The sequence below is a fragment of the Centroberyx gerrardi genome, chromosome 9 (genome assembly GCF_048128805.1).
Source record: "Centroberyx gerrardi isolate f3 chromosome 9, fCenGer3.hap1.cur.20231027, whole genome shotgun sequence".
Lineage (NCBI taxonomy): Eukaryota > Metazoa > Chordata > Actinopteri > Beryciformes > Berycidae > Centroberyx > Centroberyx gerrardi.
The window spans coordinates 21,413,437-21,438,259 of record NC_136005.1 but is presented as its reverse complement, the minus strand read 5'-3'; the positions used below and the strand labels follow the sequence as shown (position 1 = coordinate 21,438,259).

Sequence of the window (24,823 nt, the reverse complement as noted above, 5' to 3'; positions counted from 1 at the left end):
TTGTCTGTATGTGTGTGAGTGTGTGTGTGTGTGTGAGTGTGTGTGTGTGTGCGTGTGTGTGTGTGTGTGTGTGTGTGTGTGTGTGTGTGTGTTCATAGGTGCCTGCATTGATGTTTGAATAATAAAGTGTGTCCTCTTTGTCTTTCACTAAGAAGTTTTGTGAATATGCTTATGTGTGTGTGTGCATGTGTGTGTGCACATGTGTGTGTGTATCACTGTGTGTATTCTCACAAATCGCTGCCTACAGGAGCAACCACCCTGTCTAGATACGGTTATTAATCCCTGTCAGGGGCAAGGATATGAAAACCTGTATATGACAGGTGTGTGTTGCTATACCGATTATCCATTTTGTCACATTTATCATCCAACCAAATATAGCAAGCTCTTCACTGTCCTTTCCATCCAACACGCAACCCAAAAAAACCCCCCAAAAAAACACCATTGCTAACAACTATCTGGGCTGAGAACCCAGTAGTTACAAATAATTGCCCAAGGCAGTGTTTCTCCAAGCACTGGCACCCAGTTTTGTTTAAGTCCCAAAATAGGCCAATGTTTAATTTTGTGTGAAAGCGCATGCAATTTTGTCATGTCATGTCCAACTCCCTGCAATGTTATGGAGCTTTTTTCCTATCTTTAATCAAGAGCGTGGTCTTTCAATTTGAGAGCATGATTTATTGATTTCACGTTCAGATTTTGTAATGCTTTCCCTCAAACCCTGTCCTCGCACTCAAATATCTCCTGCTTGCGCTTAGATTTGCTCTGCTTCTGCTCAAACTGTATGCTTGCACTCAGATATAATGTTGCTTGCACACAGATTTCCTGCGCTCCAGCTTCAGCCCTTCTCCTCGCACTCAGGCTGCTTCTGTGCACTCGTGAAACGTCTGCTCTCGGATTTCTGCTCTGCTCTCGGATTTTTTGTGCAACAACCCTGTCAAAATTCCCCAACCAATAGAATGCCAGGTGTAGTGTTGACCAATGAAATGATCCCTGCCTCGTTGCGGGTGCGTTCGCTTTACTTCTTAGAGCGTCCCGTACGGGCGGTTACTGTTTAACCGGGTTCATCCACTCCCGCCCTCCGGGGCTTTATTAAATACGACTTTTGGAATAAAAGGACAGTTAATGTATATACCAGCGCCCGTACTTTTTCGTTTACTATAATAGCTACATAAAATAGTAGCCGTATAGCACACCGGCCTCCCGTCGGTGTGCTAGAGGGGAAAACGACGTCACCTTCATGACTCAGGAGCGGGAGTCTCGCGGATCACTGGCCAATATGGACCGCCAAAGTCAAGGACCTCAAGTAAGTTTTTTATTTTAATGGTGCTATTACTTCCTTCAAATTGAATTGGTTAAGTCATATTTGCGGCACAAGAATACATCCATGATAATATGCTTGGCTTTCAAGTGTTGTACGTTATGGGAACATTGTTGCTAGGCAACTAACAACAAAATGGACGCCGCCGTGTTTCTTTTTTTCCTGTATTTTAGTGTTTAGGAATGGGAAAAGTACCAACAGCAAAAAGTAGATTTAATTGTAGATATGTTACAGATATGAATATGATACCTGCAAGTGGGGACGTGTTTACCGTATTTCCAATATGTGAAACCTTTCTGATAGAGCAGACTTTGACACAGCAACGGTAAACATCATTTGAAGAGAAGGATATATACACAACACACCAACTGCGTTTTTAAAATGTAGTTGCTCATTGAATTTACTTTTGTTTTCTACTGTCTTAATGTGTTAGCTGGTTACTTTTGCTGTTGGTACTTTTCCCATTCCTAAACACTAAAATACAGGAAAAAAATGAAACACGGCGGCGTCCATTTTGTTGTTAGTTGCCTAGCAACAATGTTCCCATAACGTACAACACTTGAAAGCCAAGCATATTATCATGGATGTATTCTTATGCCGCAAATATGACTTAACCAATTCAATTTGAAGGAAGTAATAGCACCATTAAAATAAAAAACTTACTTGAGGTCCTTGACTTTGGCGGTCCATATTGGCCAGTGATCCGCGAGACTCCCGCTCCTGAGTCATGAAGGTGACGTCGTTTTCCCCTCTAGCACACCGACAGGAGGCCGGTGTGCTATACGGCTACTATTTTATGTAGCTATTATAGTAAACGAAAAAGTACAGGCGCTGATATATACATTAACTGTCCTTTTATTCCAAAAGTCGTATTTAATAAAGCCCCGGAGGGCGGGAGTGGATGAACCCGGTTAAACAGTAACCGCCCGTACGGGACGCTCTAAGAAGTAAAGCGAACGCACCCGCAACGAGGCAGGGATCATTTCATTGGTCAACACTACACCTGGCATTCTATTGGTTGGGGAATTTTGACAGGGTTGTTGCACAAAAAATCCGAGAGCAGAGCAGAAATCCGAGAGCAGACGTTTCACGAGTGCACAGAAGCAGCCTGAGTGCGAGGAGAAGGGCTGAAGCTGGAGCGCAGGAAATCTGTGTGCAAGCAACATTATATCTGAGTGCAAGCATACAGTTTGAGCAGAAGCAGAGCAAATCTAAGTGCAAGCAGGAGATATTTGAGTGCGAGGACAGGGTTTGAGGGAAAGCATTACAAAATCTGAACGTGAAATCAATAAATCATGCTCTCAAATTGAAAGACCACGCTCTTGATTAAAGATAGGAAAAAAGCTCCATACAATGTGAGGTACATTGACTAAGACTCAGTGGACTACAGTTGGCTCCACAATCAGTTTGGCCTCCAAGAAAAAGTCCCTGGAGGAAAAGTTTGAGGAACACAGAGTGAAATGAGTCATTATTATTAGTTTTGCACGGTCCTGCCTACGTTATGAGCTGTGCATATGACTCATGCAGTGTCTAATCTAATGTAATCTATTTGACCTACAGCTCACATCTAACAGTGTTTATTAGTGGGTGCCTTGTTTTGACAGGCATTACTGCTAATCAAATCATAATTGATTTCACAATACTTCATTTCTGCCCCATGACACATATGACTTTTTTTGTGAGTATGGTTCCTTTGTGTGTGTGTGTGTGTGTGTGTGTGTGTGTGTGTGTGTGTGTGTATGTGTGCATACTATTCACTGGAATTGTGTTGAGATGCATTGCGCGTGTCTTGCGCCTTGCTACTCGCACTGTAGTGAGCAGCTAGAGGTGGGTGATTCTGCCCTGAGGCCGTATATACAGAGAGTCTCCCATGTGACAACCACTGCCATTTGCTACAGCTTCAAGCTACAGCATTCCATACATATAAAACACATAGGCACACGCATGCTGTGGGCCTGTACTGCGCACACATGCACACTTAAGTAAAAATAAGTACAAAGGGGCAGCAGCTCACCAGGCGAAGGTACGCATCATGCACTTGTAACGCTGTGGGACTGACTCCAGCTCATCGGCTTTCCTGTCACTTTCCACTTTCCAGCATTTAATAGTATAACCGCTGTTATACTATTTATTAGTTATTTTTAATGTCATTTCAGCAGATGACATGTTATACAGTAGAGAGAAACAGAAGAGAGAAGTGATGACATCCAACAGAGACTGTGAGCCAGATTCAATCTCACAATATTTTGTATATATGGTGCTTGCCTTGGCCCACTGAGCCGCCCGGACGCCAACTGTTCACCACGTTCAAAGAGTTTTTTGAAGGGTCATTGCTTTATGGAGGGCGACATGAGGTCCCTGTTTATTCCAACTGGGCCTAATGATAACCATGTGTGCACATGCAAGTCATTCTATGGTCCTTTGAACAGTCAAAATTATGTAATTCCCCACCATATGCCCAAGCTGTAAATTGTGGCGGAGGGTATGAGAGAGAGACGGGTAGTCCCCCCCCCCCTCCCGAAAAAAATCCTTCCCCATATATGGGGCAAAGCCATACAGGACGCCACAAGGATGAGATTCCAGTCTCCTCACCTTTGAGCTCCTGTTTAAAAGACAGGATGAGAAGAAAGGGGAAATGGAGGAATGAAGATAAAGTGACTGGGGGAGGTAAAGGGAGAGAGAGAAAATGAGGACACGGAAGACAGAGAGAAGGAGGAAAATGATTGAGGGAAGTGGCAGGGGATGCTGTAGATGGAGGGCGGGGAAGAGCGAGAGAGAGAGTGAGAGAGAGAGATTGAGAGAGAGAGAGAGAGAGGGGGGAAAAAGACCTCTGCAGCCGATCAAATTTTATGGTTGAGTTATCCCTTTCACAGCCCCTTGAAATAGCCAAACAATTTACAATCATCCAAAGCATTAACCTTTCACGAGCCAGAGGGACTCATTGTCCATAATGCCGCGATGAGACGCTTTGCATGCCTGATGAAACGACGCGGGGAAATAACTCATTCAGCAGGCAAAACAAAGAAAAGGAGAGGAAGAGCAAGGGAGAGAGACAGAGAGAGAGAGAGACTGACAGAGAGAAAGGGAGACAAAAGAATGAGAGGAGAGACGGGAGAAGGAGAGAACAGAGAGCTGGTAGCAGATGAGAGAGAGACAGAAAGAAAGACAGAGAGAGAGGGAGAGAGAGAGAGAGAGAGAGAGAGGCGGGAGGCATATAAGGGAGGACAAGGAGTGATGTGTGGGCAGCCTATTGTTAGGGTTGGCAGATTGGCTCTGCGCATCAGTGTGAGGGATGGCAGGGAGACGGGCGCTTGTTTCGCTGCCCCCCCCTCCCCCCCATCCCTCCCTCCCCTCATCCCTCCCTCGCTCCCCCCCCCCCTCCCCCATTCCTCCCTCCCCATACTTAACATTTTCTCAGGTGAGAGGGGGAGAGGAGGAGGAGAAGATGGAAAGGAGGAGAGGGCTAAACTGAAATAGGGCAGCTGATAAGTACCAGGGAAGGAGTGAGAGAGAGACAGAGAGAGAGAGAGAGAGAGAGAGAGAGAGAGAGAGAGAGAGAGAGAACAAGGGAAGCCTTAAGAGAGAGAAGCAGGCTTGATTCCCATCTCGTGGCGGGGAGCCAATGTCCACGCTATTTACTGCATGACAGCCTCCCATATCCATCAATCCCCTACACAAGCCGGGAAACACCACGGGGGTTGGAGGGACAGGAGCAAATGTGAGGGAGAGTGTGTGTGTGTGTGTGTGTGTGTGTGTGTGAGAGAGAGAGAGAGAGAGAGAGAGAGAGAGAAAGGAAAGGCAGGCGGAAAGTCGAGAGCTGAGAGAAAGGAAGGAAGAGGAACAAAGCAGAGAGGAAGCAGTAGCTGGAGAGAGCGAGGCAGCATTAGCGAGGGTATAAAAAGTGTTAAAACATTGATAGTGAGCCACCATATACAATATCATCAATAAAAACCAATCACGTCTCTCTGTAATTCCTCCTGTAAGAGATTGAAGAGACATTTAACAGATTAGGCGGTGTTAATGTACGCTCTAAATCGCACGGGGACGGGAGGAGGAAATTGAAGTTTCTGCAGGCACCGAGTCACCGAACTCTAATCTGTTAGGGTTAACAGGCGTTCGCCAGAAACTTATTAGGCTTGAGTTACACTAATTATTAGACGAGATACAATTACAGTCGCGGAGACAAATTGAGAGTGGGATGAGCGGGAGATGGATTGATACCAAGAGAGAAAGAGAGACAGACAGAGAGAGAGAGACCGTGAGAGAAAATATATGAACAAGAGAGAGGATGAGACAGAGAAAGAGCGAGAGAGCAGGAGTGAGAGATAAAGAGGGAGAGAAGCTGCATACAAATGACCCCTTTTAGCTAATTAGCAGCACTGCTAAGAGCCCGGTGAGAATTGGCCCCTATATGCTGCTCCACAGTGGCCCTATAGGTGGTGAGATCAAGTCTGTGGCCACAGGGGCTCATAAGCAATGTGTGTCAACCCAGCACACCATCAGTCATAGAACAAAGGAGCCACACAGGTCAAAGGCAGCGAGATCCGCGGCTGCGCTCCGCTCCGCTCCGCTCCACCCTCCGCTCCGCTCCGCTCCACCCTCCGCTGTCTCTCGACTTCCCTTCTCCTCTTCCTCCCCTTTCCCCTGGATCCTTCCTTCTCCCTCCTCCTATTCTTCTTCCTCTTCTTTTCCTCCTTTTCCCCCTCATTCAATTTCTTTCCCATTAGCCCCGTCCTCATCCCCTGTCTTCCTTCTCCCCTCCTATCTATTCCCATCTTCTTCATAACCAGCCTGTTCCTTTGTGTGTGAGTCAATTAGCCGGCCCTTTAGTTTTGATTTATAGACCGTAGACCTCCTATGGCCTAATGGATTGCTGTGAATTAATATGCATTTGCTTGTGTGCGTGTGCGTGTGTGTGTGTGTGTGTGTGTGTGTGTGTGTGTGAGTGTGAGTGTGAGTGCGCGAGATAAATTAAGGAGCAGGAGACAATAGAGGTCACAGAGGTACCAGTTCTATACCGGTGCTCACCATCACTGGTGTTTAGTCAGTGCCACACCGGTCCCCCAATTTTCATCCCTCACTTGAAAGAAATTATCAATTTGTAATGTCGACATAATGGATTATGAACAATAATAGAACTGCTGTGCTCGCTCAGACGAACTCTCTCAATATCTCTTGCCATGTGGAAATAATTAGGAGGTTAATAAAGATTGGGACCAAATGATTACTATTGTGCGAACAAAAGGCATTATCGAGTGTTGGGAAGCAATTCATCGAGGTCATATTTTTCTTCCCTTTGTTGGCGTTACAGACCCAGGACAACAACACAGAGATTAGACCCACCGATCTTGCCTTGGGGGTGGAGAGGAGAGGTCAGGATAGGTGCAAGTATACATCACCATCATCATCATCATCTGACTTTTGTAACGCACACTGACCAGAGGCTATTTACACCAACCCAAAGTCAAGAGGCCTGGCGCTGGCGGTTTATAGTTCAAGGGGTCGTGAACTCTCCATTCCATATCAGAAAATGTCTCCAGCTCTGCCAGATATGGTTAATGACAAAGGGCCCTTTGGTGCCCCGCTCCGCACAATGGCAGTATATCGTCGCTTGTCAGGTGAAAACCTTGTATCTCATATATGTCAACTTTGCAGGAACTAAGAAAAACAGCCTTGTTTTCAGCTCGACCGCCATATATTTTATATTTTATCCAATTGGATTTCGAAGGGGTTTCATAAGGCCAAGGGTCGTAGAATTTTCACAACCCATGGAGGAGCATGTAATCTTTCAAGTGAAGTTAAAACATGAAAATCACCAAAATTGTTACAAGGTTTTCACATGACAACAGCCATATGTAACTGCTGTTGGATGAAAACCTTGTATATCCAAAAAGGCAACTTCCCAGGAACCAAGACAAAGTTTTCAGGTTGATTACCACAAATTGAGGTTTTAGTGAGCCTTAAGATCATAAAACATGCTAAGCATAGCCTACTGTAGGATATTACATCAACTTTAAAATCAAGTAAAAAAGTCAAATCAACACTCACTTACAAGGTATAGCCATGATGATCGCAGCTGTGTGCTCTAGCCGCCACAGAGCTCTAGATGTATAAGTATAGCAGCTGCCCTGGAGGGCCACTGATAATACTCAATCTAACCGACCTCATTAAGGGACCCATGTTTTTTACGTTCTCCATCTCACCCAAGCCCCGGTAGAGATCTCTGCAGCCCATCGCTACTTTCATCAGGGGTGATGAAAAAGCGCTCCTCTAATCATTCCTCTTTCCGCACGCCTGTGTGTGCGTGCATGCACGTGCGCAGAGATTATTAACCGGTTTAATGGCTAACGAAGCCTGACAGGTGCTCTTCTCACCGAGATTAAGGACTGGTGGGTTAATGACGGTGTGGGTGAGATTGTCATAACTCACAATAAGGCCATTAAAGTGATATTACTGAGAAAGACTTGAGCTGATATGTGCTCAACTCTCCAACAAGGTGGCATTGGGCGGACGGCGGTGCCATTTTTCAAAGAGATTTTTCTTGCCTGCAGGGTTGGTGGAGCTGGCTGGAAATGGGCTGCGATTCAAGAAAACTCTCGATACGAGAGGAAGAAGGGATGAGACAAAGGAAGACACTGGAAGCTCCTGGTGCTTCCTACCCATACAAAAGTGGTATAGGGATGCAGAGAAACTGTCAACACATCACTTTCAAGACATAATGCAACATCAACATCTGTAGTCAAATACACTTTGTTGTACAACAGGTTAACTTTGCTGACAATATACTGCTGATAAACTTCTAATTAGACCCAAGATTCCCTTTGAAAGCAATTGGGAGATGCTTACAAATAAACTTTTGGTAAAGAAGCAGATAGCATTTTAATAAAAAAAAAAAAGTTAAATCACCTATTAGCTTATGATCTTTTACTTCTTCCCATGTATTGTGAGCAGTGTTTTTGGCGCCATTCACTCAGCAGAGAACAGTTGGCTGAGAAACAGCTGGCTCTCCTTTGTTGGTGCATCACAACATCCACCGTATGAACCTGCCGGGACAAAGAAAAGCACATTCCTTCACAGGGAGAAACACTGATCAGTGGCTGATGCTTCAAGACAACACAGCAGTGAGTGGAGGCGGCTCTGCCAGCAGTCACTATAGATCACTACTCCCCTCTAGTGGTCAGTGGTGGCTACTGCGGCGTTCAGGGGACAAAAGAACAAAGGAAGGAAGGATGAACAATGGAATCGACAGCGGAAAACAGCAACAGATAGGTATCCTGTGCTACAGAGCAGGGATGTTATATACATCATTATACATGAAGTAGAGGTTCACTGCTAACAAAGTGAAATCTCAAATTGGGTGCTGTTGCAGAATTGTCATTTTCTTTTTATAGTTTTATAGTCAATTTTATCAACAAATAAGCATAAAATAGGTTTATAACAATATAAGCTGGATGTTCTCTGATTTGGCTGTTCATATCTAGTAAAAGAATGAAACTGCTGTTGAATCGCAGGACTGAATTTTTTTTCATCAGAGTATGATCCCATGGGTTATTGAAATGCAAGCCACTCTGACAAAATGGATGTAGCTTGTTCTGCGAGAAAGTGATTCTGTAATGTGGCAGAGCAGCATGTGGTCTGTGCCTATAAGATGAGCAATGTGAGCTGGTTTGTCAGAGGAGAAGCGTACCGTCTACCGTCCAATATCTTACTCTTCTCTTTCCATACAGTGTATGACACTGGTGTAAAGAAAATACTCATCCCTGCCAATATTCTGCTACATATTACTCCACCTATACCTATATTATTCTCCCTCTCAACGGATAGTGTCGCAGTTTTAGGATTTTGTCATGGCTTTTAGGGGACATGAGGAGGTTTGACAGTTGTTTTGTGGAGATAGTGTGGATGTCTCTGTCTTTTCAACACTCAAATCCCTGAAAAGGTGATACTGCAGTGTAGAACTATGTCACTGCGTACCTGCAGGGGTCAGATCTGCCACCTGAGCCCCCTGTACCTGAACAATATTCACCTGCTGTCACCTGTATCCTCCCCAGCAGCCACACCCAGCCCACCAGTCTCGCCCGAGAGAAAAAAACCCCCACTGTAATCAGATTTCTGATCTCCGCCACAGGCTCGGGCTTTTCTGCCTTATCCATATGGTCATCATCACTAGCACACACACACAGTAATCATCTCGAACACACGCAATCACCTCAGCACACCTGGCAGCACCTGAGCTGGGAAAACAGAAAACTCTGCTCTGAACGCATCTGTGGGTTAACGCTGGGTTTTGAGTGTCTTGGGTTTCTTTGAGGTCAGTGCCGCTCTCCAACCCAAGGACATCAACTTTTAGACTGGCGAAAAGCATCTCCACCTTGGACAGAAAGCCATTTACTATATAAGGTAAGATCTTGTGTGCCTAAAGTATTCTGCTGCATGTAAATACTTTAAGCCCCTTACTTGTTTTTCCTTATTTAGCCTATGCTTTTTCCATAGATCTTCCATTAAAGATGTCTTTATCGTGTCTGTGTCTCACTGAACACATTCAGCGAGCTCTGTGCATTTTTTATCATTAAGGCCCATTGTCAGCAATGTAATTTTCAGAGTAATTTCAGAGGGATGTGGGCTGAATGCAGCAGCACAGCATGCATGTGAAGATTGGCCGTGTATAGTTTGCAAGCCCTGTGTGTGTGAAAGGGAGATAGAAGGACGTGGCTGATGAAAGAAGAAATGCTATAATTTATCTTCTCCTTTTATTACAGATTAAAATGGGGTGCTTCACATTCGTCAAATCGATGATGGTCTTGTTCAACTTGCTTATCTTTGTAAGTATGTTTCTGCTTTGATTACACACATGCGTGTGATGGGGGGGGAAGGTGGGGGGTCACTGCTGCAAGAGTGATTGTGTTTGTTCATTTATTGTGTGAAATCTTTACGGGGGGAAAGTCATGTGTGAAGTAAACAAACAATGGCTTTCAACGCAATGCATAGAAAATCCCCCCCCCCCCACCCACCCACCTTTTCTCCTTCTCCCTCCTTCAATGCAAACAGATACAGATACCAAAGATGTTACATAAACATCTCAAATCACTGAGCAAGACGCCCTAAATGATACTCCCTCTCCTCCTGCCCCCCTCCCCACTTTCTCTGCACCATAGCAATTTTCATCTCATTAACTTCAAAGGCTCTAATTTTGCTACCTACGTCTTCCGCTTAATGTTGATAACTAATGTGGTATGTGAAATGGAGAGAAACTTTGGCGAGGGTAAGCTGAATTTGCCCGCCGCGTCGAGCCCACCTGGGCTCCCACTGTCACGGAAGCGGCTGCACAGATGAAGCTCTTAGCACAAGTCATCATTTTCCTCGCATTTCCCATTTCTGCCTGAGTGCCGTTCCTTGATAAATCTAGTGCGGCAGCTCTATAAGTCCCAGCAGCACAATGATGATGATGTCCCTTTGAAATGTTAGCCAGTAGAGCAGAATGATGAAATGATTCCCTTCAGCTCATAAAGAGGATGCTTTAATGTGACTGCTCAAACACTTTGGCCACTGCAACTGCATTTCAAGTTTGATGTTGCAACTTTATCTATGTTCTCCTCTCGTCAGAGAGAGTCCCCTCCAATGGAGATCTGTACTGAGTGAATTTATTTCTCCAAGAAACAACCGCTATCATCAAAGCCATTGTCTGTTGCAGCCAATTCTTTTTCAAAGGTTTTAAAGTAAAACTGAAGTGACATAAACATGACTGAGTCACCTGGCTGACTGGTGAACAAAATTTGAATTTTCCCAACCACATCCGAGACTTAGGGACTGAGCAGTAATGCAATGGTATGTTTGTAAAAAAAAAAAGTGGGACTTCTGGTTCCATCTGTACATCATTGCCTTGGAACCCATCTAAATGCAGTGGAAATTAGAAGTGTCTCCATGTAGGCTCCCTCTCTGTAGATCCATGTTTGAGTGTAGGGGCTTAATCAGATTGTCTGCTCCCAGTAATATGACCCATGGAAGATGGGCCATATACTCAGCTGATGTCTTTCTCATTCCAGGCCTTTCAAAGAGGACCAATTCCATTTCAATTGGGGTGCCTGCTCTCTTTTTGCTCTCTCGATATCTTTCTATCTCTTCTCTCCATTCACCCGCCCCTCCCTCCCTCCCTCTCTGGAGGCCACTGGCTCCTATTCTGTGGCCTGCTATTCATTCCCTCTCTAACCCTAATAGGCTCTATTTCCCATCTCCATAGCATGGCGTTTCCTTTCTCCGCAGTTCCCCCCACCCCTTCAAAAATCTAACCCGATTTACTTCCAGTCCTTCGCCATGCGGGTGTTCGACTGACAGGGCATCCACCTGCATATGGCACACCATCAAACGGATTAGCCATCTTCTAAAAAAAAAAAAGAAAAAAAAAGACAGCGTGCCAGCTACAATTATACCTGGCGAGGGATGATGGTGGCAGACAAGGAGTTAGAGGGGGAATATGCTTGTCCTATCACATTTAGCCAGCGGTGCACTGATGGCACAGAACGGGTTCGGGGGAGATGAGACACGAAAAGATACCCCCGAGTGAAAGGTGGGGAGAGAAGGAGAAAGGAAGAGAGAGGGAGAGCGAGGAAGGGAGGGATGGTGAGACAAAGAGAGAGAGAGAGAGAGAGAGAAATGGATAGACAGAAAGAGTTGGAGAGGGTCAGAGAGAGAGAGAGCGAGTGAACGAGAAGGGGGAGAGACAGAGACAGTACCGGAGAGATTATTCCCAGGTGGGAGGCATCAGTGTTTGACAGGCCATGTAGGATGCTGGGGCCTGATGGAGAGCAGGGGGCCTCCTGAGTGCGACTATAACAAGTCTGATTGGGCCTGACAGACAATATCAGGTTTCAAACATGCTTTCTGTAGGAGAGGAGAAATGAATAAGAAGTCACTCGGCGTGTGGGGAGCGGAGGTGGCAGATAGAGAGGAGGAGAGAGAGTGAGGGGGGAAATCGTGTGAGGGAAAGAGACAGAGGAGGTGTGGGGGGAGAGAGAGAGAGAGAGAGAGAGATGCTAGAAAGATAAATAGAGGGTCAGAGGGGGAGAGATGAGGAGAAAGAGGCAGGCAGAGAGTAGAGAGAGGGAGAATAGAGAATAGCGGAGAGAGGGAGAGAGGGAGAGAGACAGAGAGAGAGACAGAGAGAGAGAGAGAGGGCAGGTGTAATGTGAAACACTTGACATAGTTCTGAATTTGTCTATCATGAGCAGGTTGTACAGTTTTTAGTCAGTAGATTTGTATGAATGTGCGTCAGCATCGCCTGGGGAATTCACTGACTGCTCTATTTAGTACAAAGATGTTCAGAGATGAATAAAAGGATATCTGATACAGTTCTAAAGAACAGCACAGCGTACACAACCCAGTAACCATACCTTTACACTTTGGTTTCTTAAACTTAAGGGTCGGGATCCAAAATGGCTCATAGGCTTGTTTCCTCTGGGACTAAACTTCTCAAATTTAGGTTCGGAGCTGGAAAAATTTAAGATCCTTTAGAGGATAGCAAGCTTCTTTCTCCTTCACTGTCCACACTCTGATCCTGTGGCCCACTTTTTGTCCGCCCCAAGGCTGTCTTTATCCACCAGCACAAGATGGTCACTAAATGGATTTCTGTCCATTATGCCTATGTGACATAAGTAGGGAGATAAAGGCGGTCATGGGAAAAGGGCAGTCGTTTCGTTTAGAAAGGTAAAAAGAGGCCAAGTTCTTGCTGGGCTTAGGTTTATAATGGGAAGCCTGAGGCAGCATCTCTCTCTCTCTATCTCTCTATCTCTCTCTCTCTCCTTTCTAACAAAAGAAATCCTCCTCTCCGCCCCTCTCTGAATGGTAGGTAGGATATTGAGGTGTCATGGTGTCACTGGAAGGTAATGGTAGGAGAGGGTTCATGATGTAAGCCGGCCTCTCATTTCCAAAACCTATTACCCCCTCAAGAGCTGTTGACTTGACCCCATCTGAATGACTGCCAGGCAAACAAGTGATTGACATTTTACTCGCCATTGTAAAATGTGGATTACATGCTTTGTAAAGCTTACTGGTCAAAGCATGTCCCGTGCGTGATAGTGATTTGTGTGTGTGGTGATGCATTGGTGTGTCTAAACGCACATGCACAGTGTTTTATGCAAATATAGGTTTGTGTGCATGCATGTGTGTGTGTGTGTGTGTGTGTGTTCATGTGAGAGGTTGTATGTACGTATGTGTTTGTGTTTGTGCCCCCGTGTACGTATGCATGTACGTATGCACTTAGACATATGTCCAAGTATGTGTGTGTGTGTGTGTGTATGCTCATTCACATGTTCATGTGTGTGTTCGCCTCCATCTCCAGCTGGGGGGCCTGACCCTGCTGGCCATGGGGATCTGGGTGACCGTGGACGGGGGCTCCTTCCTTAAGATCCTGGGGCCGTTCTCCGGCCAAGCCATGCAGTTCGTCAACGTGGGTTTTTTCTGCATCGCCATCGGGGCCGTGCTGGTGCTGCTGGGGCTCCTGGGCTGCTGCGGGGCCCACAAGGAGAGCAAGTGTCTGCTGCTCACGGTAGGTGTTAGACCTGATTTACATAGAGAGGTCCTGAAAGTCCTGGGTAGCACACACTTGCTGATGGTTTAATTAAGTTGGTTGTTGTAGGACCGTGCCACTGTTTTACCCTTCCTTCTGTGTGTGTGCATGTGTGTTGCTTTTTTTTTACCATTCTGTTTGAAATTTCAAATGCCACAAATGCGTCACATGTTGTTTTGGCCGGGATTCTCATGTAAAAGATACTCTTGATTCTCCTTACATGGAGAAATTGAAATCAAATTATTGTCAGATTTTTAACTCTTCAAAGAAAAAGTTAGTCCCACTGACAAAAAATACAATGTTGCACCTTTTGTTGAGTGTATAACCAACAAAAGGCTCAAAGCCAAATATATCCATTGGTTTCCTTGAATAAAATAAAATATAGTTTATATACATGCGAAAACAAAGAAGGCTACTACACCTGTATATTACCATGTAGAAAGTTTCATGGCCCTCAAACTGAGTCAAACCACAGAAAATGGAATGTAAAATGCCCAAAAACATTCATGATCGTGATCAATATCAACAGTTCCCTCCCTCGGTTACTTTTTTGGCCAACGCATTTCTGCAAAACACTGACAATAGACCATGGCATGAAAGCAATGCGCACACCCAGCTAGCCCATTTGCAGTATCTCACACAACCTTGCATTTTACACACGGCCCATCAGCAGCCCACCCAATATCCATCCCTGCCCCTCCTGCTAGATCTATATCAGCAGCAACGCCACCCTCCCACCAAACCACCGAACAGCAGAGTGTACATTATTACGCTCATTAACGACGGGGCTAACTACCTCTTAGTCCACTGCAGTGAGTCTAATGAGTAGCACAGGCAGCACATTTCCCCCCATAGAGCCGCCATCATGTCCGCATCTCCCATTGAGTTGAATGATGAGAGCCTACGTTGCGTGGCACACATCGCGCGTCGCCACGACTGACAGCACAAGGGCGCGATGCCTATCTGGCTCACGTTTTCCCTCCCCGCCCCGCGAGAAAACGGCGTCCCCATTGCACCGCCGTAATGGCCTGAATGAAAGAGCGGATGAGCTGATAGAATGGATCCATTCCGGTTCTGTGTCTCCTTATAGTCCTTCTGTGTAATCAGCCAAGCTTTATCGACAGTCTCTGTGATTGCGCGGTAGAACAATGGCTGTTTAAAAGGCCGCTGGATAGTGTTGCTTTTGTGTGTGTGTGTGTTTGTGGGGTGGTGGTGGGAGGGGTCGGGGGGTGCATGGCTGATTCTAAACCTCAGAATCAACTTTTCGCGCCCGGGTGCAGTCATTTGAGCGGGCGGATCGGTGCTTTACTACGCAAAGAGACCGCAGAGGGATGACAGTTACACAGAGAATAGCCACTTTGAACGTATACATTCACAGGGACACGCTCATCGTCTCCTCTGCTTCCCCTCCTCCAGTTCTTTTCCATCATCCTGGTTATATTCATCGCTGAAGTGGCAGCCGGAGTGGTGGCCCTGGCCTACTCTTCATTCGTAAGTCCTCTCCTCATGCCGACCTCGTCCTTTCTCCTTTTGACGCTCTCTTTCACTGCCCCCACTCCCTCACTCTTCCCCTCTCTCTCTCTCTCTCTCTCTCTCTCTCTCTCTCTCTCCACTGTCCGTCTTTCTCTCCCTCGCCCTCCCCTCTCCTCCGCTTGCGCTCTTCCACTCTCCCATTTCTTTGCGCCCTTTATTCTCCTCATCCCACCTCCCTCTCTCCTTCACTCTTGCTCTCTTCCTCCCTCTCGCACCTCCGCTCCCTCCCTGTCCCCACTCTCTAGATTTTATCTCCATGTAAATTCTCCATCATAGCCCCGGCCATCATTGAATTACTGGCTTTATGTCCGCCTCAGTACATTCGGCTACTTAATGACTCCAGGATTGCCCGGGGCCACGTGCGATGTCTCTCACTTTGAGCAATTTATTACTCTGGAATATTGAAGCTAAAGCATTTTATATGCAAAACAGCCTATTTACATATATGTGCCCCCTCATACACACACACACACACACACACATACTCGCACACGCTCCATTCCCATTTAGTGCCACGTATAATAATTACAAGGATTTCAAATGAGCTATGTAAAAGGAGGTTAGTGAAGACTGGGATCCTAATAAAGAAAATAAAAAGTGTGGTTTTTTTTCCCAATCAGAGGATGTATCCCAGTCCCCAGGAGCAAGGGAGATAATCTAATGCACATCTATCTGCAGCGAGGAGGTGACGAGTGGAGGAGCGTGGACTGTGCACCGCCTGAGAATTTCATTTGTTTGTGCTTGTATTTCTGGTATACCTCTCTGAACAGCAGCTACCAACCCGCTTTCTCTCTCTCTCTCTCTCTCTCTCTCTCTCTCTCTCTCTCTCTCTCTCTCTCTTTCTCGCTTACTCTCTCTTTCTCTCTGTTACCCAATGTATTCTGGTCCTGTCCAATCCCGTGTGTGCAGTGCTCTCACACAAAGAGGCAGTGAGAGTTTGTGTGTGTGCGTGTGTGTGTGTGTGTGTGTGTGTGTGCATGTGCGTGCGTGCGTTTGTCCTTGGAGGCTGAGCAGGGAGAGTTGCTGAGGCTGTTTTGTTGAAATAAATCTGCCCATCTCTCGCCTGTCATTTACAAAGCCTACCTAACCAAGCCTAGCAATCTAAAAGGCATCTGGCAAGAGGCAAATGCATGTGTGCCTGTGTGTGTGTGTGTGTGTGTGTGTGTGTGTGTGTGTGTGTGTGTGTGTGTGTGTGTGTGTGTGTGTGTGTGCACATACGTGTGTGTCTATGAGAGAGAGAAAGGGAAAGAGAGAGGTGCGAGCTGTTGTCTAAGGCATGATGAAATGCAAGACATAAATCACAGATTTGTCTTTCTTAAGGAGATAGCAGATATGGTTAGAGCCAATTTAATGCGCTGTTTGTTAGCCTCAGTATCATCTGCTCATTACATACACAAAGAACACTGCCATTTCCATCATGGATATGACTGTGTGAGAGCAGCTGTCCATCTCCAGCTTTTGATAAGACACAGTAAACACAATAGCATTGGAATAATGAATATGGCCAATATACATCTAATATACATATATATAGCCGCCTGTGTCAATAACAGAAAGAGAGCAGCGTAGACAATGAAAGGGGACAATAAATAAAGCGTTGATCCATTCCATACTACTTATCTATCTCATAAATCTGCCTTTTGGCCATTGGGCCTCCCCAGCTAATCCACCCAAAAAGCCAATAACCTTCAGGTGATCTGAATAACTGAGATTTAATAAGCAATTCCAGCAGGCATTATGAGAGGCCATCAGTGGTCATGGTTGTTCTTTCTCCCCCAAGTGATTCGGAAGTGACCAGGGTAGAGATTTATTATAAGAGATGATATGGACTTCACAATGGATTAATAACATAGATGTGATCTGACATTTAATGAATAATGCCAACATCCATGTATATCCGGGGTTGGGAAACTTACTTTCCAAATGTAATCCATTACAGATTAGTGAACGCTTGCTTTATTCATCATCGGTAACGTAAAAGCACAGGATTACCCCACCTGAGTAATGTAATCTGATTAGCTTCAATTACCTCTGGTTTAATCATCTAGATGGGATGTGACAGATAATGAATAATGCCGCCAACCATGGACTATTTCTCATAACTACGAGATGCTGTACTGAATGTGATGGCGGGAGAGTCTTTCCCTTATTGCTTTCCTCTTAAAAACAATAACCAATTAACTGACGAGTCAGCCCGGCAGTGCAGAAGCCATAAAAGATATCAATGATTATCAGTGTTTTAAAACAGCAATAGACCAACATTAGATCAATAACACATAAAGCATTTTTATCATCCCACTTGCTGTATGTGTGGACAGCGTGTGTGTATCTTTGTCTATCTCTGTGTGTTTGTGTTTGTGTCTCTGCCTGTATGTGTATGTCTGTGTGTGTGTGTGTGTGTGTGTGTGTGTAGGTGTTTGCCTCCACTACACTATATTGATAGATGTGTTATCGCCTCCTGCCTCACGATGCTGTATGTTAGTACAGGCTTTGTCCTGTCCACCGTGGGTGTGTGTGTGTGTATGGGCCTGTATCAGTGTGTGTGTGTGTGTGTGTGTGTGCGTGTGTAACGGAATGTGGCAAGGCGCGGGCCGAGTGACAGTGATGAATTAGCTGGCTGGTAATAACCCCTCTGATCTCAGCCCCTCTCCCAGCTTCTTGGGGGGCACTTTTAATTGTGGCATGTCTCCCTGCATCCCCTTGGGCATCTCTCCCCCTGCCCCTTCAATGCATACACACACACACACACACACACACACACACACACACACACACACACTGACATACAGAGAAACACACGCAGACACACACTGACATACAGAGAAACACACAGAAACACACACACACACACACAGAAACAAACATGCTTTCATACACACACATGATAAGCACAGATACACATAGCCACACACAAATACAGACACACACACACACACACACACACACACAGCGCACACATACAGTAAGTGTGCATGACACACACACACACACACACACCACAGACCCTCCTTCCTCATCAAATGGGTCTTTGTGCGACTGTACGCGACGGGCTTATTAATCAAAATGGAAAAAACGGAGTGCGAGAGGGGAGGGAGAGAGGGAGGGGGAAACAGGGGAGGGAGGGAAGGAGGGAGGGACAGAGGAGAGGGAGAAAGAGAGGTGGCATGAAAGAAAGCTAACCTGTGTGTTGTCAAGGAATTCCTCCACACTCCCAACAAAAGGCTCTCCTGCCTGAAACATAACCTTTTTTTGTGCTTTAGATATGTCCATGAAATAAGTATGGAATATCAAGCACAATGCGAAGAGAAAGGTGTCCTGGCCAAAAACGATCAGGGGCATCAATATATATGTAAATGCCCCCATTTATGACCACAAAAGAGAAGAAGAATGGAGAATAATGGCTCAGTCATTTTTTTTCAGGTGCCAGGCCGTGGCTGTTTATTTCCCAGGTGCTTTGTTTGAGAGAAGATTTATTTCATTATTGATGCATAGGTGACTCCCTGAGAATTACCTCCTTGCCTATAAAAGCAGCCACTCTTGTTTTATTTCAGGGGCTTCCATAGTGTAGTGTGTGCGTGTGTGTGTGTGTGTGTGTGTGTGTGTGTGTGTGTGTGTGTGTGTGAGAGAGACAAGTGGACCTTGACAGCAAGAGCTGAACGGCCCTCTGTGCAATGGTGTGTATTTATGTTCTAAAGGGATACTCATCACTACTTGTGTATTTGTGTGTGTGTGTGTGTGTGTGTGTGTGTGTGTGTGTGTGGAGTGCATGTGTGCATGTACATAACAGACTTGAAAAAGTCAGTTAAACTCGCTGCCCCTGTCGAAAAAAAAAACTATTCTGAGACTGGAAGAGACTCATCCTGAGAGAGGTAATTACAGTGTGTGTGTGTGTGTGTGTGTGTTTTCCCCCAGGCTGAGGGGATCCTAAAAGCGTGGGCAACCTCTGCTTTGAAGGAGAGGTATGGCAGTGATCCTGTGGTCACCCAGATGTGGAACAGCACCATGACAGAGGTATTTAGTCTGCAGCCAGTCAGTCCAAAACACTATTAAAGAAGTATTAAATTATACTATTTAACTGTTGTTAACATAAGTGTACATATGACATAATATTCAGGATAATATGCAGAGTGTGATTGAGGAGGAACCAAGATGGATGCATAGCACAAGTTAAAAAAACAAGTACTTTGTAACTTGTAGTGAAAATGTGGGATTATAAATGAATAGTTGCAATCTTCAGTTCCAACTGGCTGAGTCACACTCCAAGTCGATAAAAGCATTCCTGTGACCACATAACAGCTCATTTAATTAGCTAATCAAAATTTACCACTCGTACCGTTAGTTATGGGTCGCTTAGCAACCACTTGTTTTAACACCAGAACTATATTGTTTTGTGAAAACCACAAGATTGAATTATTACTTAATTATTATCAATTACAAATTAAAGAATTATTGCACATTTACATTTTATGGTGTGTTACTGGCATTTTATAAAAGCAATAAGGCTTGATAGTGATTTTAGAACATGGAAGTTGTTGTTCAGCATGACATGAAGCGGAGTATAGCACAGCCTCTCGTGGCTTATTGCTTTAGAGACTATACATTTACCGGCCCACCCGTTGGTTACATTCCCTGAAATGTCCGAACTTGGCAAAGAAAGTAATACAGGAAGCTCTCAAGAACTAAACAGTTGTGCTCTGCCCAGCAGCAGCTCTCCACTCTATAGGGAACCAACATCAAAATGAGTAGATGTTTTGGTGGAGGCTTGCAACAGACACCCACAAAAGACAAAGAAAAGAACACAGTCTATATAGTATTCTGTGTCTATATATTTTCTTCTTCAGTGTCCTTCTTTGTTCTTATTGTTCTTTATTACATAAAGCACAGTTAGAAAGGAGAGATTGCTCTTTAAAATAAAGGTTATTTCAGTTGAATATTTAACTAATCTCTGTGTAATATTTATAACAGCTAATGTATTCTACTGAATAATGAATACCTATTAGTCTACAAAGTCTTTCACGAACCTAGAGACCAAACTGCACTAATAAAACAGCAGAAATAAATTGCCTGGGGTGAAATTGCAAAGCTAAAATCCTGAAGTGAGTTCTAACCAAATCCGTAATGGAAGGTAAACTCTACACTGTTAATTTACTCGGTTAGTCGGTGGAATTTTCAGGTGGCAATCTTCCTGTGTCAGTGAAAGCACCACTACATTTTATGCGGTACTATTTACCAGTTCATTGCCAGAGTCAACATAATCTCAGTGAGGTTAAATCCCTTACCTTACCTTACCTTGCCTATTGAAAAAGAAACTTTTAAATTGAGCGACGCCTCGTCGTGCCCCCAGTTTAACAATAGCAAAGACACCCATCAATGGCTGTGGCTCAGATACTGTTGTCAAGCACTGTCGCGTGTGCTTTCCATTGCAAACACTGTTTTTCAGTTCTTTCACTTCATTATTACAAATACTCAGACCTTGAGTTGTTAAAGCCACAGTCTGTAAATGAAACATAAATATTTGTGTTCTTTAGAGCATACCAATCTGTTCTGAAAGCAGTGGCAAAGCAATTGACAGCAATAGCAAAGAAATTGAAAAGCTGAACTCCCTGAACTTCATGCAGAAGAAAAGCGGTTAGACAAGACTTTTTGCAATCCATAAAGTAAGACACAAGAATCTATATAATGCTAATAATATTTCAATATCCATAAAGCCCTTTCAGTTATTGTGTTCCTAAGTGTTTTTCTACTGTATGATAATGGTGTTTCCTCTTTGTGCCAATGTGATAAGTGTGTGTTTTTCTTTGTGCATCCCTCTCCTAGCTGCAGTGCTGTGGTTTCACCAACTACACAGACTTCGTGGGCTCCCAGTTTGCAGAGCAGAGCGGAGGCAGCCTCCCGCCCAGCTGCTGCCGGCTCAACAGCTTCCCCTGCAGCACAGAGGAGGCACAGCTCAGCCCTGTCGAGGTGAGCAACAGAACACCACTCACATCCAGCGTGACAACAAGCAGGAATACCAAATGTGTAACAAGTTGTACCCATCTATATGAGTAGTATACACTATTCCAAGAGCACTCTCTGTTGTGAAACGCAGGAAAATACTTGATATGTTACGGGTTCATCCAACAATTTCAACATGCTTTGCCTTTAAGCATATGTGGGTAGTTTAATGTGTTTTATAAGATACAAATGAAAACTCTCTCTCTGTCATACTGTTTTACATCAATATAAATGACACAATAGAGTGAATATGGCCAATGTTGCCTCCATTTGCAGTCAGTGTGTGTATTATGCCGATTCATCATAAATGGACATTTTGGAAAAGGTCACACTCATGTACATTTAGACCATTTTTTCCTGTGGCTCACCCTGGATGCTTCCCCCTGTAGGGCTGCTTCGAACAGATCCTGGAGACCCTCAAAAAGCACGCCAACATTGTGGGTGGGATAGCAGCAGGAATTGGTGTCTTGGAGGTAAAACATTCCTTTACATGGTTAATAAAACTTGGTGCCCTATACTGTTAAGTTGAGTTCATTCCTGTGTGGCGGTAATGGTGCGCCCCAGCAGCGAGTGAGCTAGGGCATTTTCTTGGGAAATGACTCACTTTCTTCTCCATCTTCGCTGCTGCTGTCTGCAAAACTGATGGCAAAGTGGACTGCCCATCCTACTCTAGGCCTAGGCAAAATACAGCGTTATTATCTTCTCTAAACATTAGCCGGTGAAGTGAGTTCCAGATCCGTATAACCAATGATTTGCATGTAGCGAACATCCTGTGGCTGTAGACATTATCTCATGATGTGGCCTTGAAATGGCTCTGGTCTGCAGTCTGATTGTGGTTTTGCGAAGAGCATGGAATAAAAAGACATGTATTATTGCTAGCCTGGAATATTTATTTGCCCATAAGCATTTCAAACACATACAATCTCAATTACACATCATATACACATAATCTATTAGGCAGGTAACCAGAGTCTATCTGGTTTTAGTAAATATACAGTATGTATTGCAATAAGGAATTAAAATGTTTTTCATATTCTGTGAGTACTTCTATATTTTTTCTGTTTTCCTAGGTTGCTGCTATGATTGTGTCAATGTACCTCTACTGCCATCTGGACAACAGAATCAGCTGAGACTCCTTAAGGGAGATGTGAAAGCATAAAGGGCATGACACAGATGGCTCACTTGTGATTTACTGTGGAAAACAATATTTCTAACACTCTACTGCAAATGCTATATCATATAACAGGATGCTTTCTTTTCTTTTGGATTTTCCTTTTTTTTTACTAGATTTTTTATTATGATGTCATATTTATGATGCCAATAAATAATTATACTATATTTGATTAGTAGTGAAAAGTTGCAAGTATTTCCCCCCCTTTGTATGAGCACCTGCAGAATGTAAATATTTCATATTTGCCAATAAAATATATCAAACAACATTCAGTGAGTGGGATTTGCACAGATGTGTTGCTCTGTGAGTTTTTCAGAGATCTTGAGATCATCTAACCCTTTCATCAGTATTGATATGCAGGTGGACGTTGCAAAGGTACATGAGGCTTAAACATGCATGCTGTAGCTGCCTTTTTTCCCTTTAGTTTGAACTGTGAGCTCAAATGATAACACTCTCTGGCAAGCTGTTGATACTGTTTTTGTCATAGCGAATGGTCTTCTTTTGTCTTAAAGGCCACAGTTTATCTTAATGTTTCCCACATCAACAAGGCTGTATTGTGTGAACCACTAAGTAAGAACACATTTTGAGCATGTGTTTCCTCTATATGGTTGGCAATGAAGACTGCTGTATGTGAAAGGGAACTGCATAAGAGCACAGTACTTCAATACGTCTTTGTGCTGTGTATTACTCATCAATGTTCTATCTTATGCCCTTGAAGATTATAGGCATTGTAAGACAAGGCTGAGTAAATATTGACCAATAAAAGCCTTTATAATAGACAGGCGGCACTGAGAAACAGAGTATTGTTCAGTTGTGCATCAGGTTATTGCTCTTGAATTAGTGCAATCATCACAAATCCCTGTGCAAATCCTCAACAGCAACCGTGCCTTTGTTCCCCCTGCTTCTCTTCGGCTGGGGAGAAAGCCGCCCAGAGAGAGAGAGAGAGAGAGAGAGAGAGAGAGAGAGACAGAGAGAGAGAGACAGAGAGAGACAGAGAGAGACAGAGATGAGACGGAAACAAATGGACATGGAGCAGAGAGAGAACAGGAGAGAGACAGAAAGGGAATTTGACAAAAACACGGAGCAAGAGACAGAGAGAGAGTGAGAGAGAGAGAGAAGCAGACAGAGAGAAAGACGGAAACAAATGGACATGGAGCAAAGAGAGAACAGGAGAGAGACAGAAAGGCAATTTGGCAAAAACACAGGGGGAAAGAGACAGAGGGAGGGACAGAGAGAGAGAGAGAGAGAGAGAGAGAGAGAGAGAGAGAGAGAGAGAGAGCAAGAAAGACGAACCATATTCCCTATTCCATCCAGTCCAATTATACACCTGCGAGGTATTTAGAGTTAAATCTGTCATCATCTCATGCCCGGTGCGCTCCCAGCCCCATGTTTAACAATAACCCCCAGCTCTTTCTTCCCCCCTCTGTGCTCTCGGAGGGATGGACTCAAAGCCACCCAATCAATATTCCATCTACATCCCAGCCATCAGCCTCCATGGTCGGCTCATCAGAATGTTCAATAGGTCAAAAATGACATTTAAAGGCGCCGTGCCCACCACTTAGGCTTTGATACGAACCAGCGATTTCTGACTGACAGGCAAAATGACCAGGTTTAGGGCTGGTGGTTGATAATGACATGCAGCCTGAGCCCGAGTCCTGGAGTATGGAGAGATAGGGAGCTTCATTGTCTGTGTGTATGTATGTATGTGTGTGTGTGTGTGTGTGTGTGTATAGACCTGGAAACAATTGCCTCGCATGAAACAAAATGCCAGATGACCTGGTGGCTTTATGTAAGACCGGCTGGGGCGGGGGGGGAAAGTGACTCGTTTAGTGCAAAACACTACACACACACACACACACACGCGCACACACACACACACACACAAGCAGTAGACTGTACATATCACTTAAGATTCAGTCAGTCATGAACAAAGACCTGAACATCCAGCTCAATGCACACATGATACCCAATGCAAATGTTAGCAAATGTCGACCGCACAAACACAAACACACCAGTGACATCAACTTACAAACCACCAGACATAAACACCAGTTTTGTCCCTAGTGCTTTAAATGCTGTTTCAGAAACCATCTCACAAAGCCAAGTGAAAAAAAATAAAATAAATAAATAAATACTGATAAACACACAGGAACATATCGAGGCTGGGGTCATTTCATTCCTTTCATTACTCGTTCTAAAGTCATTCAAAGCGTAAAGAGATACATCTCATTTGCTACTGCTGAACTAT

General features: G+C 44.5%; 1 protein-coding gene across 1 annotated transcript; it reads left to right on the top strand.

The window, feature by feature from the left end:
* The first annotated feature begins 9,501 nt into the window (after positions 1 to 9,501).
* Positions 9,502 to 22,843, top strand: tspan1 (tetraspanin 1). Its single transcript, XM_071915132.2, has 8 exons — positions 9,502 to 9,715; positions 10,075 to 10,137; positions 13,650 to 13,856; positions 15,294 to 15,368; positions 19,323 to 19,421; positions 21,228 to 21,371; positions 21,794 to 21,877; positions 22,475 to 22,843. Exons 2-8 carry the CDS (start codon positions 10,081 to 10,083, stop codon positions 22,532 to 22,534), a joined length of 726 nt encoding a protein of 241 aa, XP_071771233.1. The 5' UTR covers positions 9,502 to 9,715; positions 10,075 to 10,080; the 3' UTR covers positions 22,535 to 22,843.
* Positions 22,844 to 24,823: the final 1,980 nt, after the last annotated feature.

What these genes read in the sequence shown, in the direction of transcription:
- tspan1 (XM_071915132.2), top strand. Translation starts at nt 10,081, where the DNA reads ATGGGGTGCTTCACATTCGTCAAATCGATGATGGTCTTGTTCAACTTG. An exon ending in GCAAGTGTCTGCTGCTCACG is followed by an intron (nt 13,857 to 15,293) that starts GTAGGTGTTAGA and finishes CCCCTCCTCCAG; the next exon opens with TTCTTTTCCATCATCCTGGT. An exon ending in CAGGAATTGGTGTCTTGGAG is followed by an intron (nt 21,878 to 22,474) that starts GTAAAACATTCC and finishes CTGTTTTCCTAG; the next exon opens with GTTGCTGCTATGATTGTGTC.